This window comes from Lemur catta, chromosome 4 (genome assembly GCF_020740605.2).
Source record: "Lemur catta isolate mLemCat1 chromosome 4, mLemCat1.pri, whole genome shotgun sequence".
NCBI lineage: Eukaryota > Metazoa > Chordata > Mammalia > Primates > Lemuridae > Lemur > Lemur catta.
The window spans coordinates 73987104-74009982 of NC_059131.1; the positions used below are offsets into that span (position 1 = coordinate 73987104).

Here is a 22879-nt window from a genome sequence, read left to right on the forward strand (position 1 = left end):
CTGCATATTTGTAAAACCAAAAACTTTATCCCATGTAAAATGTATCCATGAGTTTAATCTCTGGTAAGGAGTTAAGGCAATATTATTGGTCTCATTTTATTGCTAAAAAACAAAAGAAGATACACCCCAACCCCCGCCCCCCAAGATGTTAAATAGCTTGCTCCATGGCAAGTTAGTGGCACCAATAAGACCAGAGCCCAATATAGGTGATACAGATTCACTGTTTGAAAAAACTGATCAAAGGCCTTCAGCTCGCAGATATTGCTCACTGCATTCAACATACCTAATATAAAATGGATTTAATAGTTTATATTTGGGCTAAATATCATTAGACAGCTTCCCTATGGAACCTAAGTTTTACTGGTTCTGATTTCAGATGGAAGATAACAACAACCAACAATTGTTAAAGGAGCTAAAAGGACTTACCAGTAGTCAGAAACCATCAAGTCTTCGATCCTACACAAAACTCTTGAGATGAGGTAAGGAGAGAATGCTTGGCACATAGCAAATGTGCTATGATGTTACTCATCTGTTTATAACTCATATATTGTAAGGGCTTAGTAATGTTAGCTATTTTCAATTTATCTCAATTGTAATTAATACCTGATAATCTCTTTGAAATTTAGTTATTTCTGCCTCTCAACCTTTCTTGTGTATTTTTTGATGAATCTAAGAGATGGGAAAAGACCCATCTTGGAGAAATCTCAGTTCCTTTAACAACTGGGCCACATAAGCAAAGCAAAACATGGGATGGGCATCTCCCAAGAGACCAGAAGAGAGGCTGTTTTGTTTCACAAAATATACTAACCTCCGAAAGTTTGTCTTTGCACAGTGGACAATGTGGGGCGTGGTCAAGGCAGTGTTCAAGGCATTTTAGGCAAAATGTATGTCCACAAGGTGTAGTGACAGGCTCAAAGAGCAACCTGGGGGAAAAAAATCTGTGTTTTCAGCAAGAACTATCCAGAAGAGACTTTCAAATAATCTATTTGTTTAAGGATCTTTATGGAATTCCCTTACTGTTCTAAAAGTCACTTATATCCACTTCCATTTTATATCTTCTTTATCAAATATTTAGAAAATAAATCAATTATTACTGAGATATACATAATTTCCCTGATAATAAAAAGCCCATTATGTCTAGGTGTAAATTTCAGAAAGGCTGAAGTTTTACAAGAGTTGCATGGATTCTGCACCATCCTACCTCATGCAGAGGGCGCACTCAAAGTCAGTGACATCGATCGAGAGGCCCTGGCCCTCTCCTGTCTCAGAGTCCGTGGTCCTTTGAGGTGAGCAATCTGCATCTGAAAAAATTAAAAATGCTATAATTAACACCTGAATAATGGCATATAATAAATGTATTTTCTCAAGACAAAATGTATACAAATCATGCCGGGCAGGAATATTTCCTGTCCAGTTGACAGTATACAGCAATAATTCATCTGGAGAGTAAGCATGAGCAAAAGTGAAAATTACCTGAATTTTCTCTATTTTTGACTATGAGGCCCTTGCAGGATTAACCGTCTAAAATGTTCTATAATTTTAGAGCTGAGGTACTCATTTCATTACTAATTTTAAACAGTGTAAAATTTTTAAAAATATATTGAATACTGCCTAACGTGTTATCACTTTGGAGTCACAGAAATGCATGACAATATAGTTTACTGAGGCCAGGTGCGGTGGCTCATGCCTGTAATCCTAGCACTCTGGGAGGCCGAGGTGGGTGGATGGCTCAAGGCCAGGAGTTCGAGACCAGCCTGAGCAAGAGCGAGACCTCGTCTCTACTAAAAACAGAAAAAAATTATCTGGCCAACTAAAAATATATAGAGAGAAAAAATTAGCTGGGCACGGTGGCGCATGCCTGTAGTCCCACCTACTCGGGAGGCTGAGGCAGGAGGATCGCTTAAGCCCAGGAGATTGAGGTTGCTGTGAGCTAGGCTGATGCCACGGCACTCGCTCTAGCACGGGCAACAAAGCTAGACTCTGTCTCAAAAAAAAAAAAAAAAAAATAGTTTACTGACCTTTCTTGGGAATTTTTCCAGGGGTGTTCAGGTCATGCGCCTCCTCTGTGTCATTCGGAAATTGCCTCTTTAAACCAGAGCTGGGGGCTACTGGAAGGATACTTTCTAATGTTTGCTTATCCTCTTCAAAGTATAGACCCAGTATAAAATACAAAACCGAAGAACTGGCATTTCTAAATACATCGGATTTCTCAGATGGATTCTGCTGAAGTTGGAACAAAGAATCCTGAATATTAAAGAAATCATGGCATAAGAGAAAGAAAACTATGCAGTACCCTGGCTTAGAAATCTCTGGGGAAAAAGAGGGCTTATAACTCTTCCTTCATAATTGGTTTCATCTATTAACTTCTACAATGAGCTTTATTCTTTTTACAAATTACAGGATAATTTCCTCCTGAGCCAGAGCAAATGAACGGCAACCTTCATGTACAGTATTATATGACTACACACACACACACACACACACACACACACACACAATCATATATCATACATTTGAATCATCCCTCTGCTTTCTTTTCCCCAAGCCAAAATAATTTCAGGCCTCCTAATGTTTAGGGTTGTTTGGAGGTGCTCTAAAATTTCTTTTAATCTTTAATCATTTTCATTACTCCCATAGATTTCATTTAAAAGTTTCAACTCCAAGATTGAGGAGCTACAACTGGTCTTGAGAAATACATCTAACTAACAAAATGTCATGGTGTCTGAACAGCTTGTAAAATGAAGTGATCACATAAAGCTTGATCAAGAGAATCCTAACAAACGCATGTCATACCTCAGAGCTCCCTGCGTCACCTCCTCCTTCCAGAGTAGACTGGGTGTTTGCGTGGCTCTGACATTGAGCCTGTAATTTGCTTTGGCTGGAAGATGTTAAATTTTGATGCACATTTTCTAAAGCTGGAAAAAGCACCTCACACATTACCTATAAAATTGCCAGGAAAAGAAAAAAAATTTATAACACTTTTGTAAAAATGTATAATATGCCTTAAAGATTCAGAGGAAACCATGGGGCCAAACAGACCTAAAAAGTTCAAAAGAATAATGACTATATATTCCCACTGCCAATCTTTTAAAATTCAAACGTGCTGTAAACCATAGTCAGTGTTTTAAGCATTTTAGCTTCTAATACCTTTCCATCTTAGTTTTACTAATGACAAAATATCAGCATTACAACTTCCTTCTGCCTGGTCCTTATACATCTGCTACATAAAACCTCTCCTAAAAGTCTCACAGATAAGAGATAAAAATGGGGTATAGAGGTTGCAGGGGCCCCAGATTAAATCTAAGCTGTGATCACCCACAGGGCTGAGATCTTTCTAGGGGAGTGCTCTATTCAAGAGAAACAGAAGAGCCACCTAGTAAAGAACTTCAAAGGAAGAGAGGGTGAAGGGCCATAATTCTAGTTCAAGAACCATGGGCCAGCACGGGGCGGGGTGGGGGATGTAGGGGACAGTGATTGCCAGTGAGGCATTCTAGCTGTCACTTGAAATGGTCCTGTCAAACCTCATGGCCTCAGCTGAACCCAAGGCTTGCAGGAAGCAGAATGGAGTGACTGAAACTGAAACAACCCCCCTTGCCCCCCACCGCCCAGTGTTCTTCATGGTTCAAGGTGAGCGCACTGGAATCCCTGACTCTGTAGCAATGAGCAGCACAATCCCCCGCAGGACATCTCGGCACTGGCTCTGGGTAGCTCAGCTGCTGGGGATGGTACCACACCTCTTGGGCATCAACAGGCCAACACTGTTTGGGGCTCCAATAAAAGACATCTACCAGCCGTGGATGGCTGAGGGGAAAACATCATGTCTGAAAAAGCACCAGACAGGTAAGAATCCGTAAGACCTAAATTCTGGTCCCGAGACCTTTATGAACATGCTAAATCTCTCTGAATGTGCTCAATCTTTGTTATGATGCTGTTGTAAGGATCAGTTGAGATGAGATATATTTTAAGATTCTTATGAAGTCTGCAGGTGGGACAAAGCAGAGATAGTTGAAATGGCAGGCTGAAGATTCAAATAGTTTGACAAGTTGGAATGCTGGCCAAAAACCAATGAGTGGCAATTGAACAGAACTAACAAATAACAATCAACTACACAAGAAAAAGATTAAAATACTGCTAGAAAGTTATTATTTAAAAAAAATATCTAGGTACCTTAGGCTAACTACACTTCTAATAGGAACTAACAGTGTAATGGGATTCGGCTAAAAATAAACAAGTCTCCTGATGTGAACACAAGGGAAGTTCACCACCTGGAGCTGTCAGAGGCAGACGCTGAAATCTGGGGTACGCTTGAATGCGTTTAGAGGAGGATATTCTAGAAACTCTTTTCTCTGAGAAAAGGTTATTTGGCCCAGAGAATTACGTAGGCAAAGATAATAGCTGTTCTCAACTATCTGAAGTGGTCTGAATTGTAGAAGGAAGAACTGATTCATTTCCTGTTGCTTTAGAAAATAAAACTAGAACTGTTAAGTAAAAATTGCAGGGTAAATATATGGTAGAAGTTGACAATGAATGGTGTTAAAATAGGGAAACTGACATAAAAACAAAAAACCTCTGGTCATCGGAAGTGCTAAGTAAATATCAAGTAACTATTGTACAAGCTTTTTTATAGGATTCCTACATTCAGTGTGACTCAGTCATGAATCAAAGAGCAGCTATTTTTGCATCGTGCTGGTGAGGCTTCGCTGAAAATTACAGGTCAACCTATACAGCTGAATTGATATATTTTACGTATATCACAATGTCTTTTATACAGCTCCTACACAAACTATACACTTGAAATCATAAACTCTAGGAAAAGACACTTTGCTTCCCCTAATGTGTGTCATTATGGAAACAAAACTGAGGCATGTTTATGCTATCTTGTGAAACATTCTGTTTTATCCATGGACAAAAATATAACATTTAACTAGAAGTTATCAATCACATTGTCACAAGCATTTGGAATTACATTTCTTGTTTATTTTACCTGCAAGGGTTACTCAGCATAGACACGAAGGCTATAAGTAAGACTTGAAGGAGAAAGTCATTTAATGGAAATCGTACCTTCTGTGCTTCTTTCTTCACAGAGTTACACTCAGGATTTAAAGCAAGGCAGTAGAGAAATTCCTTCAACACTTCCTTACTTCTTCCCAATCCAGAAAGAGCCTGAGCTTTTACATGATGTCCCTAGATTCACCAAAAAACAAAGTATACATTTAAAGAAAACCAACATGATTATATATTTGAATACAAACAGCCCCCCCAAAAAATCCTTAGAACCATTTGTTTTAATTTCATAGTTAGTAGAATAAATAAACTCCACCAAAGATGACTCCAGCTCTGCTATATCTCCCTGCCTTGGAAACTTAGCAAACTTCAATCAATGTCTCATAAATAACAATCTACCATCAGAACATAGGAGTCCCCATACCTGAAATTTGCTTTCCAAAGCAATTCTAAGGAACATGCTAAGAGAGAACTGGCTACCAACTTTAAATTCACTCAGTAATTACAGGTCACTACCATGTTCCTGCCTTTAGGGAGTTATTGGTCTCATGAGAGTAGACATCACCAGAAAGAACTATAATACAAAGGTAATATACTAAGTACCACAATAGAAATGAAAAACATACAATATGCATCAGTAATTTCCCACAGCACGTCCTTTTTGTCTTATGGATGTGATATTTTCTCAAATCAGTGAAAATATTTTGTTTTTTTACTGGTTCATGTATTTTAGTTCCATTGGGGTTGGCTGTTCTAATCATTTATTTTCAGTCTTTCTCTTCTGAGCTATTCGATTTTTTCCTATTGGTCCTTAATTCTGTGTTCATATTTTTAAAAGACAGAGTGTTTCACACAGGTTTTCTCTGCGGTAGACTTGGTAAGACCTCTTTCGTCATAGACCTCACTGGTGAAAGGAAGACCAATTGTGTCCTTTGTCTACATGGGTGAACCTTATTTGGGATGCTTCATTCTGAAGAGTGTGGGGGAAGCCGAGCCCTAGACTAGGAGCCTCAATACCAAAATTTAGACGGCTTTATTTAGGTGGATCCACTGCATGTATTAATAGCAATGCTTTCCCCAGGTAGTTTGTTCAGCTTCTTTGGGGGGGACCCTGTGAGGTTTTTCCCTCAGTACTGCTCTGCACAGCACTGTCTAGCAAACCTCCTTTCTTAATCCTACCCTCAGAGCCTAGATCCTCTCTGGAGTTTCTACTACGACATGAGACCTCAGCTCCCATCTGAACTGTAATGTTCTCTGCTCTTTCATCCATTGATCCACATTCCAAAAATATGTTGAGTACCCTAATCCCATAAATATTCCCCATTCTTTTCAATTATGGACTTATCCTTGTTTATACTTCCTTACCATCACATTTTTATTAAGGTATAATTTATATACAACAAAAACTCACTAATTGTAAACATTGTGTGATGAGTTTTGGCAAATGTATGTTCTATGGTATAGCACATTTCCATCACCATGAAATGTTCTCTAATGCCTTTTGAAGCCAACCTCTCACCTTTCTAGGTCCAGTAACCCCTGATCTGTCACTACAGTTTTGCCTTTTTGAGAATTTCACATAAGTGAAATCACACATGCAGTCTTTTGTGTGCCTTCCCTGGTTTCGTGTGTAACCCTTTAGAGACTCATCCATGTTGTTGCACAGACCAACACTTCATTCTTTTCTATTACCAAGTAGTATTCCATTGTATGGACATACTACAATTTGTCCACGTACATGCTGATGGACATTTGGGTGACTTTTAGTCTTTGGCTATTATAAATTAAGCTTCTATGGACACTTGCATACATGTCTTTTTAAAATTTCTATTGAGAAAATACAGGTGTGATTATTAAGTTGCATAGGAAGTGTATGCTTAACTTTAAAGAAACTGCAAACTGTCTTCCAAAGCTGCTAGACTATTTTGCATTTCCACTAGTAAGAAAGTTTCAGCTGCTAGACATCCTCACTCACACTTGGTATGGTCAGTCTTTTTAATTTAAGCCATTCTAGTGAGTACGTAGTGGCATCTCTTTGAAGTTTTAATTTGCATTTTCTTGATGACTAATGATGTAGAGCACCTTTTTTTTTTCATGCATTTATTTGATATTCATATGTCTTCTTTGGTAAACTATCTGCTCAGATCCTTTGTCCACTACTTAACTGGGTGGTTTGACTTATTACGGAATTGGTAAGAGTGTTTCATGTATGCTAAATACAACTCCTTTATCAGATGTATGCCTTGCAAATATTTTCTCCCATTCTGTGTTTGCCTCTTCATTTTTGTAACAATATCTTTTGAAGAAGTCTTTTTTTTTATCCTACATTCATTAATACTTACAATGGCCCAGGCATTTTTCATCAGTGAACAAAAGAGGCAAAAATAAATCCCTGCATTTTTTTTTTATTTCAGAATATTATGGGGATAAAACACTTTGGTCACATAAATTGCCTTTGCACCACCTGAGTCAAAGCTACAAGTGTGCCCATCCCCCAGATAGTGTGTACCGCACGAATCAAGTGTGAATTTATGGAAGTTTTAAAATTTGATGAAGACTAATTTATCAACTTTTTCTTTTATGATCTGTATTTTCTGTGTCCTGGCAAAGAAATCTTTGCCTAACTCAAAGTGACCAAAATTTTTCTCCTAGGTTTTGTCCCAGAAGTTTGGTAGTTTTAGCTTATGTATTTAGGTCTATGTTCCATTTTGAATTAATTTTTATATACAATGTAAGGAAATGACTTTATGTGAAGTGATTCAATTTTAACTCTAAGTAGAACTAGATAACTTAAAGATGCATAATGTAATCCCCGAAATATCCACTAAAAATAATGCAAAGAGAAAGTCAATAGAGAAATTAAAATGGAATAATAAAAATATTTGATTACTCCAGAAGCAGTGAGGAAGCAGTGAGGGGGAAAAGTGAGAAAAATAAAAAATAAATAGGAATATAACAGAAATAAATACAACATTGATAGTTATATTAAATATAAATAACTAAACATTGTAATCAAAAGGAAGAGAATGTAAGACTGCTTGCCAAAGCAAGTACCAACTATATGCTGCTACGAGAAATTCATTTTAAATTCAAAGACACAACAGACTAAAAAGGCTTTAGCATTTATTGTAGTGCACATCTGCTGGCAACAAATTGTTTCTGTTTGCTGCAAATGTCTTTACTTCAATTTCATTGTTTAGGATTTTTACTGGATCTAGAATTTTTAGTTAAAAGACTTTCTTTTAGCACTTTGGATATGCTGTTCCAATGTCAACTGGCTTCCACAGTTTCTGATGAGACGTCAACCATAAATCTTATTATTCCCCTGTATGCCATTTTTCTCTTGCTGCTCTCTAGTTTACAGCACAGCAGTCTGATCATGATTTGAGTTTATCTTGCTTGGGGCTCATTAATCTTCTTAGATCTGAAATTAATGTTTCCCACTGAATTTGGAAAGTTTTCAGCCATTATTTCTTCATTTTCCCCTACCATTTCCTCTCTTCCTCTGGGATTACAATTGCACATATATTACCACTTCATATTGTCCCACAGGTTTCTGAGATTTATTTTCCTTTACTGTTTTTTCCTTTTTTGGATTGAGTAATTTCTATTTTTATGAATCTATGTTCAATTTCACTGATTCTGTTTTCATATATAATGTGCTAGAGGCTATACAGAAAATTTTTATTTCAACATTTGTAATTTTCATCTCTAGAATTTCCATTTTTTATAGTTAAAGTTTCCCTGTTGAGATTGCTGTTAAGATATCATATTTCCCTTCAATTCTTTGGAACTCTTTGAACTTATTTATAATAGCTGCTTCAAAAGACTTTTTGTGCTAAATATAATATCTAGGCCCACACAGAGATAAATTTTATTGACTCTCTTTTTGTTCTGAGTATAGGTCAACACTTTTCTGTTTCTTTGTATGTCTGGTATTTCTGGTTGAAACTGGACACTGTAAAAAATATGTTGCATAAACTGCATTTTCTTGTGCTCTTCTGAGGATTACTGGGTTTTAGTTCTGATAAGCAATTAACTTTCCTGGATTCAGCTCTGACCTGTATCTCCTCCATGCTATGGAGCTGCTTGTATCTGTGCTCTGTTGTTCGTCTTTCCATTGCTTCTTTTTTAAGCCTTGTGGTTCTCCCCTGTGCCTGAGAAATTTGGAAATAAGCCAGGATTTGGCCACAGCTGTGAATCACCCACTCTGGAATTGCCCTGCTTTTTGGGATTCCCCTAATTTCCAGCTCTTCTGTCAGATTTGGGCTCCCTACTCTAACACCTCAAGCTTTCTGCTGCCTGAGCTGTGTGCTATTGGGAAAAGCATTCAGTTAAGAAAAGCACCAAACTCACAGATACGAGTCCCTGTCACTCTGTCTTTTAGAAATAGATTTCTATCTGATCTCTGCCACCCTTTTTTTTTTTTTTTTTTTTGCTATGCCCTCACATGCACAGTTTAGCTGTGAATCAGGGATTTATATTCTAAATTTGTGTCTCACTCCTGCAGTTTTTATGCTACCAACATGTGCCCTTTTCCCTTTACTAGCCCTGAACTCATAACTCCGGTACTTTCAGGTGGTGATGGTGAGGGTTTTTCTCATTACCGTTTTTTTTTAACTGCAGCTGTGGGGATAGACAGAACCCTTGGACCAAAAAAATCATAAAATCACAATTCTTATCCTTTTCATGTGCAGGTTTTTGAGATTAAACTCTCCCCCAGCTTCTGTTTTTGGATGCTTTACAGCGTCTTTATTTTTCTTTTTAAATCTAGTTTTTATAACTGTTTTCTCCTCTGGGTTCACATGACCACTTCACTCCTTTGCTGTGACCAGAAGTAAACAACCCCCCAACCCATTACTGTCATTTTAACTGGGTCCCCTAAGGAGGAAAACAATAACGCATGCACTTGTTGGCTCAATTACCTACGTCTCTCATCCTTATTTCTGTATTTAAAATATTCCAACACACCAGTAGCCACTAAGAGCCAAATGTAAAGAGGTCTATTTTCAAGCCTCTATGGTACCTGACTTCCTTCTCCATTGTTTTAAATACCGTAAATGGCTGATGGTGACCAGTTTCCATCTCTAGCACCAGCATCTCTCCTAACATTTTTTTAACTGTCTGTTCATCACATCACTTCCAGCTCTCTGAGAGAGTGGCTATTTCAAAGACATGACAAATAGTTGGACAACAGACCACGAGTTTCATCCCTGAGGTCCCTAAAAAGCCTCAAATATGCTTCAGGCCATCAGTGAATCATCTATAGAACTCTTTATGACGAATACATGAAGTTTTACTAATTTTCTCATTCTCCTTTTATAAGAGTGGATCCAGCTTTTGCGGAGTCTGAATCTTACATAATTTGGAGAGTCCTTTTTTTAAAAAAAGTGCAAACTTATGAAGACAAAGTTGCCAGGGTCCCTCCCAAGCCTTATTCAAGTAAAGGTCCCTGACTCTCAAGTTTTAGTAACTTCTAAACCTGCTCCTTCTGCTTATCACAAGTTCTGAGAGAATAAGACTGTCCTAGATACACAATTAACTTCACATAAGGGTTTTCAAACATGTGCGTATGATCTCAATCAAGATTTGCATTTTTGATACCACAGGGTATCCACAAATGTTTATTTATGGAATTAACTAGCTTTTAAATAATTTTAAGTCTTATAGGTTCCCTGTTTGAGTAAAATCAAACTAATCATATACCAATATATACTTCTGCCTATGAGCAAATATTTTGCTGGTATTGGTTTATATTCAGTTGTTCCAAAAGTTCTGAATCATTAGCCATGACTGGCTGCTTGAAAGTGTAGTTTTGCTTGAATAAAACACACTGCTATGACATCCCCCCAAATGGAACCTAGAAGTGTTTTTTGTTTTTGTTTTTTTTAAGAGACAGGGTCTCACTCTGTTACCCAGGGTGGAGTGAGGTGGCCTGATCATAGCTCATTGCAACCTTGAACACCTGGGCTCAGGTGATCCTCCTGTCTCAGCCTCCCAAGTAGCTGGGACTACAGGTGTGCACCACCACACCCAGCTAATTTTTAAAATTTTTTTTGTAGAGACGGGTCTTGCTATGTTGCCCAAGTGATCTGGAACTCCTGGCTTCAAGCAATCCTCTCACCTCAGCCTCCCAAAGTGCTGGGATTACAGGCAGGAGCCACTGCGCCTGGCTTGAAAGTGCTTCCATCTCATCCTAATCATACTTGGCCAATTTAGCCTTCCCCTCAATCAATCAACTTACTCTCCCCACCCCTTAACTGTGGCACAAATTTACATGCTTTCCTCTCTTAAAGTGATTTATTAGGATACATTTCTGCTGAAGCTGCTCTTCACTAGGCACCTGTCAAGAATTGAGGCCCACAAATTTGCAATAAACCCTGAAGATATGACCACAATTTCAAACACTAAATAATCATTTGCTGCCTCCCTTAAAGTTACAATTAGCCATGTAACTTTGTAGCAAGTCAGTCTGTCTTTTGTCAGAGACACACTACCAAGTTTTTAGTTCAAAGAACAATACTGTGAAGGAGAATCTAGCTTTAGAGGGCCATTTCAGATCTACTGTCAGTCAGAAACACTATTTATAAGTCATAATAATTAAGGCTTGATTATTACTGACAAATTACCTCATAAGAAGAGTGGCAGGGGAGCGGGGAGTGGGGAGATGTTGGTCAAAATATACAAAATTTCAGTTAGACAGAAGGAATAAGTTCAAGAGATCTATACAACATGCTGACTATAGTTAATGATAATGTACTATATTCTTGAAAATTGCTAAGAGACTAGATTTTAAGTGTTCTCACCACAAAAATGATAAGTGTGTGAGGTAATGCATATATTAACTTGATTTTGTCTTTTCAAAATGTATACATATTTCAGACATATTGTACATGAACATATATAAATTTTATTTGTCAATTAAAAAGTAATTTTAAAAAAAGAGTGGATCACGGGATAGGAGAAAAGGCATCAGAAATTGGCATAGAACATGTTTTTTAATGAAGCAAACAAGCAATAAAATAGATTTCTGAACTTGGTCCAACAAACATTTGCTCCTATCTTTGGGTTTATCTTCAAGTCCAACTTTACACTCCATCTAGTAACATTTTGTTTTAAAAGACTGAAGCATGGATGGATGGATGGAAGGAAGGAAGGAAAGAAGGAAGGGAAGAAGGTGGGAAAGAAGGGAGGAAAGGCAGGCTACTCCCAGCTTGTCTATTAACCCAGCTTAATATCACTTCAATGTTTTGCAAACAAAGATGATAAAAGTGATATGGAAGAATAAATATTTTTCATTATTAGCTGACTAATAGAGCATACTATAGTTGTTAATTTCATCACAAGTTATTTAAAACTTTAAAATTCAAAGATTAATAAGAAAGCATTTTTATTCTTTGGCTTCTTAAACTTCGTTAAAGACAATTTAAGCTATCATTAATAGATTAACCAACTTCATTTTGTGTCATCAGGGGAAGAAATATTAGACCTTTCCAACCAAAACACATAGACTAAAATTAGTCCAAAATACACACAAAATGTTAACCCTTTCACTAATAGCACAGATAAGCTCATATGCCTATTAGGGCCCCAACAGCCAATCATGATCATTATGTCATCTTTCTATTTAAACTGTAATTTTAAATATTGTCTCTTCACTCACGATTTTATAAAATTTGATTATTTGGTTTCTATATTTTTCAGTGTATAGGGCATATTATTCAGCCAAATACCTATTAAGTGTAACCTAAATTAGTGTTTATCTTAATCTTTAGTATTCTAAATTGGGTTGGTTTAGTATTAAGTGGATTGCTAAACTTAGACTACTGAAATTTGGGGGAAATGTACATTATCTGTAAGTACCTAACCACAATTATCTTACATAATTTTTAAGAAAATTCCATAAACTTACACTTACTATCTCCAAAGCCAACACATACAAATACCTTAGTCAGGAGAGGTTCACTCTGGCAAACCGCATCGGCATCCTGCAGAGCCTGCTCGTAGTTCTTCACAGTTAAATACAACTCTGCGCGCAGGAGCAATAATGAATTATCATCAGGTGCTGAAACACAGGGGGAATGCAAATCAATACAAATGACTGCATTTAAAAGCAAATAATCTTTAAGTTGTTAAAAATACTAAATCAGAAAATAAATATAAAGACAAAATAAGAAACAATTCTTCCCTCCATATTTAGATTTAGTAGTTTAAGTATATTTTATACAGAGTTTCTCTCAGGAAGACAGAAAGAAGAATGACAAGACTTCAAAATGCACCAAGAAAAACAGGCTGCCATTGAGCATTCCTGCATACACACTAGCTACAATATAATCTCCAATAATAAACGAAGTAAATGCTGAATCATCTTAAGGCTATAACCAGATATTAAGAGATTTAATATAACCTTCATGAAAGTACACAAGGAAATCCATGCTTAAGACACTAACAAAAAAGTAAAACATAACTTGTTTTTCTATACAACTGTGGATGCTGATTTAGCCCCATAATTATACCTACAATATGTTCTCTTAAGCGGAAGAACAAGAAAAAAAACTTCTTTCCCTTCATTTCTCAAACAGAAGTGATTCTGATAATTACTCATATGCTATTACAGACATAAGTGCAGCTACACAGACGCCAAGAATGGCTCTCTGAACTGACCTGTAGTATACGACGTAGGGTATACTGGCAGGGTCCCACAGAAAAGTGACGACCCCAGACCTGGCGAAAAGCAGACCCATCACAGCTGCTTTTCATGCTGCTTCACCCGGCTTACTGCGTACACCCATGCAGGGCTGTAGGTAATGGGGCTACAGCTGTGCATTTTAGTTGATCAACAAATTTTCTGAGCACCTAAGATGTGTTCTCTCTACCTAATACACATTTTCAGCATGCTCCAAAGCCTTGAACCTGACTTTTTCTTTTTTTTTTTTGAGACAGAGGCTCGCTCTGTTGCCCGGGCTAGAGTGAGTGCCGTGGCATCAGCCTAGCTCACAGCAACCTCAAACTCCTGGGCTTAAGCGATCCTACTGCCTCAGCCTCCCGAGTAGCTGGGACTACAGGCATGTGCCACCATGCCCAGCTAATTTTTTCTATATAGATTTTTAGTTGTCCAAATCATTTCTTTCTATTTTTGGTAGAGACAGGGTCTCACTCTTGCTCAGGCTGGTCTGGAACTCTTGACCTCGAGCGATCCACCCGCCTTGGCCTCCCAGAGTGCTAGGATTACAGGCGTGAGCCACCACGCCCGGCCCTGACTCTTTTTCAAACTACCTACTTGGTCCTTTCCAAATGTTAGTATGCCTTCTTTTAGTTTATATAAGTAACTGAGCAAGTGTGCATAAAGAACTCATGCAAGAAGAGATTACATCAAGACATGGAGAAATGGATAATACTTATAAATGTATTATCACTACATATGTATAATATAGAGAAGGTATGAAAAAAAGTAGAAAAGGGGGAAAAGAACAGCAGGAGTCAAACAATACAATCTGAATTATTAAAAGCTTGATGACATTGTCTGATGTAGATAACTGGCTACAACAGGGGTCGTCAGCAGCTTTTATTTTTTCTGTAAAAGAACAGATAGTAAATATTTTAGCCTTTGTAGGCCAAGAGGCAAACTGGAGGATATTATGCAGTATTTATATAACAAGAGAAAAAACAAATTTCACAGATTTTTTTCTTGATGAAATTTAAAATGTGATATTATTTTAGTACTTTTTTTGTAATAGAGATCTGCTAATGAGAAGAATGGAATTCTTTTGGGTAGGATGACATTTTCCTTAATTAAAGGTTCTAAGTTAGTGTCCTTCATCATCAAAATCAACTGAAAATGTTCATCTGTTAATTATGATCTATAATGAGATTTTATGTATTTCATCTTTGAAAATGCACATATGAACTGTGAAGTACTGATACCAATCCACAAATATATGATTTTAAATTGAACAGTTTCACTTCTGAGAAGGCATTCCAGAATTCTATTTTATTTTTTTCACATTTGCCTTTTTAGTACATCATTATATACTTAATATAATTGTAGATTAATCATTTCCAACTAAAAGTTTAGATAAAAGTTCCTCAATTGCACAGAGAAATGCATTTTGAAATATACACTTCTCCTTTGGAGATTTTTGGAAATCTCAAAAAAAAAAAAAGTGCTACTGGAACTACAGTTTGAGCTGGGGAAATATGCCTGCTGCCAATCTGTGTGAGAATGGACATCTCACATCTTGTTCCCACTTTGCTACAGTTCTCATCAGTTCAAACAGTCTGCCAATTAATTCTCTTGAATTTCCTAAATAGGCATATCACATGCAGTTCACTTTGATTTTTTCATTCTAATATTTATACATTGTACCTCTTATTTCTCTTTACTCTCATATTGCAGTAATAGTGACAATGGACATTATCTCTTATTCTTGAATTTAAAAAGAATGTGTCTAAAGTATGATGTATATCACATACTTTAACAGGAAGTATGTTTGCTATAAGTTTCTGAGAAAAAATATTTATCAAGTTAGATAAATTCCCTCCTATTCCTAGTTTTCTCTAAGGGCTTTGTAACAGTGCATGTTGAATTTTATAGAATGCTCTTTCAGCATCTGAGAAATTGCAAGTAGTATATCTCCTTCAATCTGTTGTTGTAGTGAATTATGCTGAAAAGTTTGTCTAAAACTGAATTACTCTTGCATTCCTTGGATAGGTTCTTCTTGATCCTAACTCTTATCACACTGCTGGACTCAAAATACAAAGAAATTTAATTAGGATTTTGGCAACTATATGTTAATACATAATTTGTACTAGCCTATAAATTTTTTCCTGTACAAGCTTTACCTGATTGTGGTGTCAAGATTATACTAACCATATGAGATTAAAATCTTCCCTTTTCTTTCTATGATCTGAAATAAGATGGGAATTAATCATCGAAAGTCTGTGAGAACTTGCTTGACCTTAGTGCCTTTTTAGCAGAAGAAAATCCCTAAACAGCATTTCAATTTCTTTTATGGTTATTGGTCCATGTCAGGCTTTTATTTCATCCTGGAGCAATTTTGATAATCTATATTTTCCTAAAATTGTCCTTTTCATATAGGTTTTAAAATCTGTCATAAATATTCATTTGTATCTGCAATTATGCTGCTTCTTCATTCCTGCTATTTGTGTTTTGTTTTCTTCTTCATCACGTTTGCCAAACCTTCACCTCTAACCAGTCTTTGTAATGACCACTTTCTGACTTGTTAACCAACTCCAATTTTTTTGTTTCACTAAGATTTTCCTCATCATTCCTTTGCTTATACTATCTTTGTGTTAGCTTAATTAATCTTGATGAAGTTTTCTGGGTTGCAAACACATTTCACTTATATTTATTTTTAATCATTCTTTTCTAATAAATGCATTTAAGTCTCTGCTCCTCACATTCTAACAGCTGCTTTTACTTAAGTCCAAAATTAATACAATTCACTTCCCATCTAGACACTGAATGAATCAAACTGTTTTCTTTGCTAACTTCCACCATGTGGTGATCCATTCATGAAGACAGAACTTCATAATCTGGTCTTTTAAAACATATAAAATAAATACCTACACATGTTCTAAGCATTAAGCCTTAAACTTAATAAAACTAAGGGAATTTATTTAGGAATAACTCAAAAATAAATGAAAGAGGAAAAGCAACTTAAAATGCTGTGTGTGGAGAAAGCAAATGGAAGAAAAATGTGCACATGTACCTTTCAAAGAATTGACACAAAATTTCAGTTGGTTCACCAGTTAATCCCTCTATGGGGAAGGGTCAAAGGACAGCCTGAGAACCAGGTTTTGTGAGGAAGAGAAGACACAGTCTACTCTCTATGTTTATGTTTAGAGTTGATTAAAGGTTATTCTCCAACTGCAACCCAGAGCCATTGTTGTCCGGGGAGGGAGGGTTACTGCTGTAAAATCTGTCATATGTGTGTGTAGCGGTAGGAAATGGAGAACACTACAATGTTATTTAAAAGGAGTTAAATGAACTGGGCATGGTGGTACACCCCTGTAGTCCCAGCTATTCAGGAGGCTGAGATGGGAGGATTGCCTGAGTCCAGGAGTTTGAGTCCAGACTGAGCAAGATAGTGAGACAATGTCTCTAAAAAATAAAATAAAATAAAATGAGTTAAAAATAACATCTTTTGCAGCAACTTGACGGAACTGAAGGCCATTATCCTAAGTGATATAACTCAGGAAAAAAATAAATGTTCTCCAAAGTGGGAGATAAGCTACAGGTATATGTGGTCACACAGAGTAGTATAATGGGCATTGGAGACTTGGAAGGAGGGAGGTTGGGAGGGAAGTGAGGGGTGAAAAATTACTTACTGGTACAATGTACACCATTCAGGTGATGGGTTCACTAAAAGCCCAGACTTCGCCACTATACAATATATCTATGTAACACAATGACACTTGTTCCCCCTTAAATCCATTGAAATAAAAATGAATTAAATGAACTGACATATAAAGCAATAAAACATGAGTAGTGTTCCCTGAGAATATTAATAGAAAGAATGAATGGCAATACTCCTCATAGGTTATTTATTCAAATTGATGGAGGACTTACAGAGTAAAGTCCATAAATCTCAAGCATGTGTCTTGAACTTTCATATGTGTGCTCATGTAATCACCACTCAGGTAATTCCCAGGGCATAAGAAGGTTCCTTTGGGCACTCTCCCACATAATACATCTTTCCTAAAGGTAACATTACATCTGTGAGCTTTGCCCACATTGTAGTTTGTTAACTGTAGTTGGTTTATTTTCTTTTAGTATATTAGTCCATAAAGACGTTGTAATATATTTACCCATTCTGCTCTTATTGGACATTTGGGTTTTTTCCACTTTAGGGGTTTAACAATAACAACTCTTAGACATCCCTGTGCATTCTTTTGGTGCAGATATGCATGCACCTCCTTGAAACTGTTTGGCCAAAGGACATATTTAACACTTGTAGATACTACCAAACAACTTTCAGGGGTCATATTTAACACTTGTAGATACTACCAAACAACTTTCAGGGGTATAATTTGCAGTCCCATCAGCAACATATGACAGTTCTCATTTTTCTGCATCTTCTCCAACATCTAAATATAGATGAGGTAGTTCCAATAATAATTTAGTGTCTGAATTAGAAAGTGCAGTGAATGCAAAATACACAATGGATTTCAAAGGCTTAGTTGAAAAAAAAGTAAAATCTCAATTATTTTTTAAAATTGAAGACATGTTGAAATAATATTTTGGATGGGTAGGGTTAAAAATATGGCTAGAAATATTTCACCTGCTTTTATTCACTCTTTTTAACATGGCTGACAGAAAGTTTTAAATTATATCTGTGGCTTACACAATAGTTCTATTAGCTAGTACTGCTCTACACCATATACACATATATAAGATGACTGAAAACTCAAAAATATGCAACCTGTTAAAGTACGGATATGTTGATTGCAAAAACTACAGAATACTTGTTACATAAAGCAAGTTAACTGCTCTATTCCAGCAGCAATACCCCAATTTAGATATGTATTAATAGATAACCTATTCAAGTACTGAATCATAATTTGTTTTGCAAAACAAAATTGAACGTTAGTCACTTTGTAGTGTGTGACTTCTAAAAGAAAACCTTAACCCTAAGTTTAAAATAAAATGCACACTAATTATTGCATACAAGAAGATTCTTTTAGTAACAAAGGATTAAACCAAGTCTCCTTGGCTAGTGATTTAAGTCATATATACCCTATAATTAACACAAAATCAGTGAATTAAAAAAACCATCCTTCACACCTGCCCAGAACAATTGCTAATAGAGCATACTCATTCAAAGGCAAATACAATGACAGAAGTTTGGCCTTCCTTTAGATTACATGTTGTTAACAGGTGGTGGCTGGGTGAAGGAAGGAGAGAGCCTAGTGCTGGTCTTAGACCTAAGTAAAGATGAATGAATGAATTAGTTAATTTTTTAAAACCACACACACTAGTCAGTATAACAATCAAATACGCTAAACACGCCATAACAACATCTAATGGCCTTTGAGACAGAAAAAAGGATAGAGCCAGACAGTACGAAGCAGTGAAAGCAGAGTGGAAAGGGTTCCTTCCTGGACACAGACTAGCTAAAACCCCAAAGCAAATCCTGCCCCAGCACAAGGCATTCCCATTCTGCACCTCTACTGCCTGTTATTTGCATTTTCCTTCAGGACAAGCAAAAAATACTCTGTCATCCTCCCAGTCCTAAACAGCTGAGAAGGGACTGAAAAAGGTTTTACAGAGCTGCTCAGGGAGGCCTCGGAAAACTCTGCCTATTCCGGGTCCTGGACCGGAGGCGGGCACCTGACTTCTGACACTGGTCACCCCGGCTGCAGGGTGTGGCTGCTCCCACCTTCAGAAAGCAAAATGACCCCTAAGCCTAAACAAAGCGCTCTAAAACCTTGGTCCAGCGGTCAGCTCCCAGCGCTCGGCTCCACAGGTGCGCGGGTAGGCGAGCCCGCCCGCACGGGCCACTTACCCAGGTCCAGGGCCTGGTTGCACCTGAGTAGCGCGGCCTCGGGCTGCTGCTGGCGCTGCAGACCTCGCGCCTGGCCCGCCAGCCTGCGCAGCCGGCACTCGGCGGGGAAGCACTTCTCCAGCAGGCCGCTCAGCACCACGTTGACTCGCCGCGCTTGCGGCCACGCCGGCCCCGGCTCCACGCAGCGCTTGCAGACCGTGAGCCCGCAAGGCAGCGTCACTGGCTTGTGCAGCAGCCGCCGGCAGCGCGGGCAGCCGAGCAAATCGCGGGGCGCAGCGGCTGCCGAGGCCGGACGCCCCTCGCTCGGCGCCTCGGGCGCGCAGCCCGGCTTCCCCGCGGACAGCCGCCACTCGCGCAGGCCGTCGGCGCGCGCCAGGCCGCCCGCTAGCTCCCCAAGCTCCTCCGGCCGCAGCGCCCCGAGCCGCGCGGCGCCGCGGAAAGCGCCCAAGGCCTCGGGGAGGCGACCGGCGCGGGCCAGCGCGTCCCCCAGGCGCAGGCACAGGCCGCGCTCCGGCTGCGCCAGCCCGGCCAGCAAGGAGCGGAAGAGCTCGGCTGCCGTCTCGTAGTCGCCCGCGCGGAAGGCCTCGTCGCCCTTCTCTAACCTCTGGGCGAACGGCTCCCCGCGGTCGCAGCCGGGACACTGGGGCGGCGGGACCGGCTCGGGGCTCATACTCGCTGGGCTACGACGACGCGGGCCCACGGCGAAGCCGCAGAGAAAGAAGGATGCTTCCCTGCACAGACCAGGGCTGCGGGAGCGCGGCCGCTGCCTTCGCTGCCAGCCGCGCGCGTCGGGGGGCGGCGCGCTGCGAGCCGCGGTGACCACGGGCGGGGCCGGGAGCAAGGCGCGGGCCGCGTCCCCGGCGTTGTGTGGGCGGCTGCACCCCGCAGGGCAGCAACCCTGCCTGAGCGGCTGAGCCCCTGCCCACGCGACCGCCCGCCTCGCTCCACTGGCTTACATAACCCAAGTCGCCAGCCCCTCTCCCCGCCCGCGTCTCCTCCGATCCCTCGCCCTCCTCTCCAGGGGACCCTGCGCGTGTGCGCGTGCGTTCTCTGCCGGCCACTTTCCGCGGAGCTGCGGGGGCCGCGCCGGGAGCAGGTGTCCCTGCCGTGGGCTGTCGACTCGCCCTAACCAAGGTACCTGCCTTTCCCCAGAGACCTGGCCGCCCAGACAACCTGTGGCTCTCCTTAAAAGAGAGCCCAGGAAAGTTACCAAGCACATCACGCATCCCTAGCTTTGATTTAGGGAATTGTCTTAAGTGACTGGGAAGCCTGAGGTGGGCACTGAGCGGACATGATCAGCAAGCTTCTTTAAATGGAACTGCAAATTTGGACCTTTTAGAACTCAAATTTTAACAGAGACATGGCGGGCCACAGTCACACATTCCACAGAGAACCAAGCTAGGTGCTAGGAGAACGAGGAACTTGGGAAATTGAAAATTATGTTGTTTCCGTGATTAGGAAGCAGAAATAGGATTTTTAAAAATGTGTCCTAACATGGAGTACTGCAGACATAAGTTGCCGGACGAAGGGAGTTAAGCTACATTGGTGCACAAGCAAGGATTTAAATTAAAACACTTCTGTGTGCATTAACCAGGTTTTAAAATTCCTCGTATACAACCCAGTCTCCTCTTCTATTGTCCCATTATGTTTTATTCTGTGTATCTGACTGCAGTAAAGTGCATTACAATATTCCATAATCTATGTTGTTCATTATGTAAAGAAATTTCTTTATTCTAAATTTGTGAGGTTTTACTACGTCTAAAATTTCTGGCTAAAGAAAACATAAAATTCCTCGATCACATCTGGCTTTGGGAAAGGGGAAATTCCTCATTAAGGAGAGAAAACCTCAGACCGGTTTCTAAAAGGAAGAAAGAGACAACTTTGGCCAGCTCTCTAGTCCCACAGTCAAGAAACAAATGCAAAGCAAACCCACCCCTTTCCGTGAATGATCCCCATACCCCCAAGCTGGCTATTTAATTTCACTGAAAACAGTCAAGGTTTTGGTTTCTCATTGCTGAATTATTCCAAATTCCCTCTTTCAAATCACTGTTTGGATTTTTATCTGCTTTCTTTGTAAAGTAACAATTCACTTGTGTTTGAGGGTTGTTATCCAGAAAATTCACAAACCACCACCACGAAGCAAGCAGGGGGAAATTTCTGAGCAGTTAAAATTGATGCAACAAAGACTATACACTAAAGGCTATGAAACCTTATGATCTCAGATCCTATTGCTTCTTATTTTAGACAAATTTCTAGCAAGAGAACAGAAAGAAGCTTGCTAGAGGTATGCCTGCTGAAAGCAAGAAATGCTTAAAGCAAAAATATTAATGTATTGTGAGTTTATAACATTTAGAAATAGAATGTATCACAAAAATAGCACAAAAGCAGGTAGAGGAGAAAGGGCAGGATTCTCTTGTAAGAGTCTAATGCTGTGTGAAATGGTATAATATCACTTGAAGAAAGACTATAATAAGCTAAAGATGTATACTCTAAACCCTAATGCAACCACCTACATGATGTAGAGTTTAAAAGCCCATAAAGGAGATAAAATAAAATTATTTTTTTAAAAATCTATTAATACAAAAAAAGGCATAAAAAGAGGAAGGGAACAAAAAACAGATAAGACAAATAGAAAACAAAGAGCAAATTAAACCCAGCTATATCAATTAATGTTAATTAAATAATAATGGTCTAAATACCACAATTAAAAGGCAAAGATTGTCAAATTATATATAAAAGGAAAACCCAAATACATGCTTCCTACAAAAAACACCACTTTAAATATGAAGATATAAGTAAGTTGAAGGTTAAAGGGTGGAAAAAGATGTTCCATGTTAACCCTAACCAAAATAAAGCTGAAGTGACTATATTGGTATCTTACAAACTAGATTACATAGCCAAGAATATTGCCAGGAGAAAGGATGGCCATTTCATAATGATAAAGGGGTCAATTGATCAAGAGGACATAACAATTCTAAATATGTGTGTGCCTACTAGCAGGGCTTTGAAATATATGAAATAAAAACTGATAGAACTGTGAGGTAAAATAGGTAAATTCACAATTATGTAGAAGATTTCAATACCCCTCTCCCAGCAATCAATTGAATGAGTATACCGAAAATCAATAAGGATATAGAAGACTTGAACAATTCTACAACTCAACCTGATTGACATTTATAGACACTACACCCAGCAACAGCAGAATACACTTTTTTTCAAGCACACATGCAACATTTACCAATATAGAACATCTTAGAGCCATAAAAGAAATCTCAATAAATTTAAAAGAATCCAAAGAGTCAAAAGTATGTACCGTGACCACAGTGGACTGAAGATAGGAATCAAAA

General features: G+C 38.8%; 1 protein-coding gene across 1 annotated transcript in view; it reads right to left on the minus strand.

Moving 5' to 3' along the window:
• The window catches only part of LONRF2 (LON peptidase N-terminal domain and ring finger 2), a 32087-nt gene extending 11885 nt beyond the window's left edge, over window positions 1–20202 (minus strand). Inside the window, exons 1-7 of the mRNA XM_045548907.1 lie at window positions 19533–20202; window positions 12951–13069; window positions 5062–5184; window positions 2794–2940; window positions 2019–2220; window positions 1202–1295; window positions 809–923 (exon numbers count right to left, since the gene is read on the minus strand). Coding sequence (XP_045404863.1) covers window positions 809–923; window positions 1202–1295; window positions 2019–2220; window positions 2794–2940; window positions 5062–5184; window positions 12951–13069; window positions 19533–20202 — 1470 coding nt within the window. The remainder of the gene's footprint in view (window positions 1–808; window positions 924–1201; window positions 1296–2018; window positions 2221–2793; window positions 2941–5061; window positions 5185–12950; window positions 13070–19532) is intronic.
• Between the last annotated feature and the right edge of the window lie 2677 nt (window positions 20203–22879).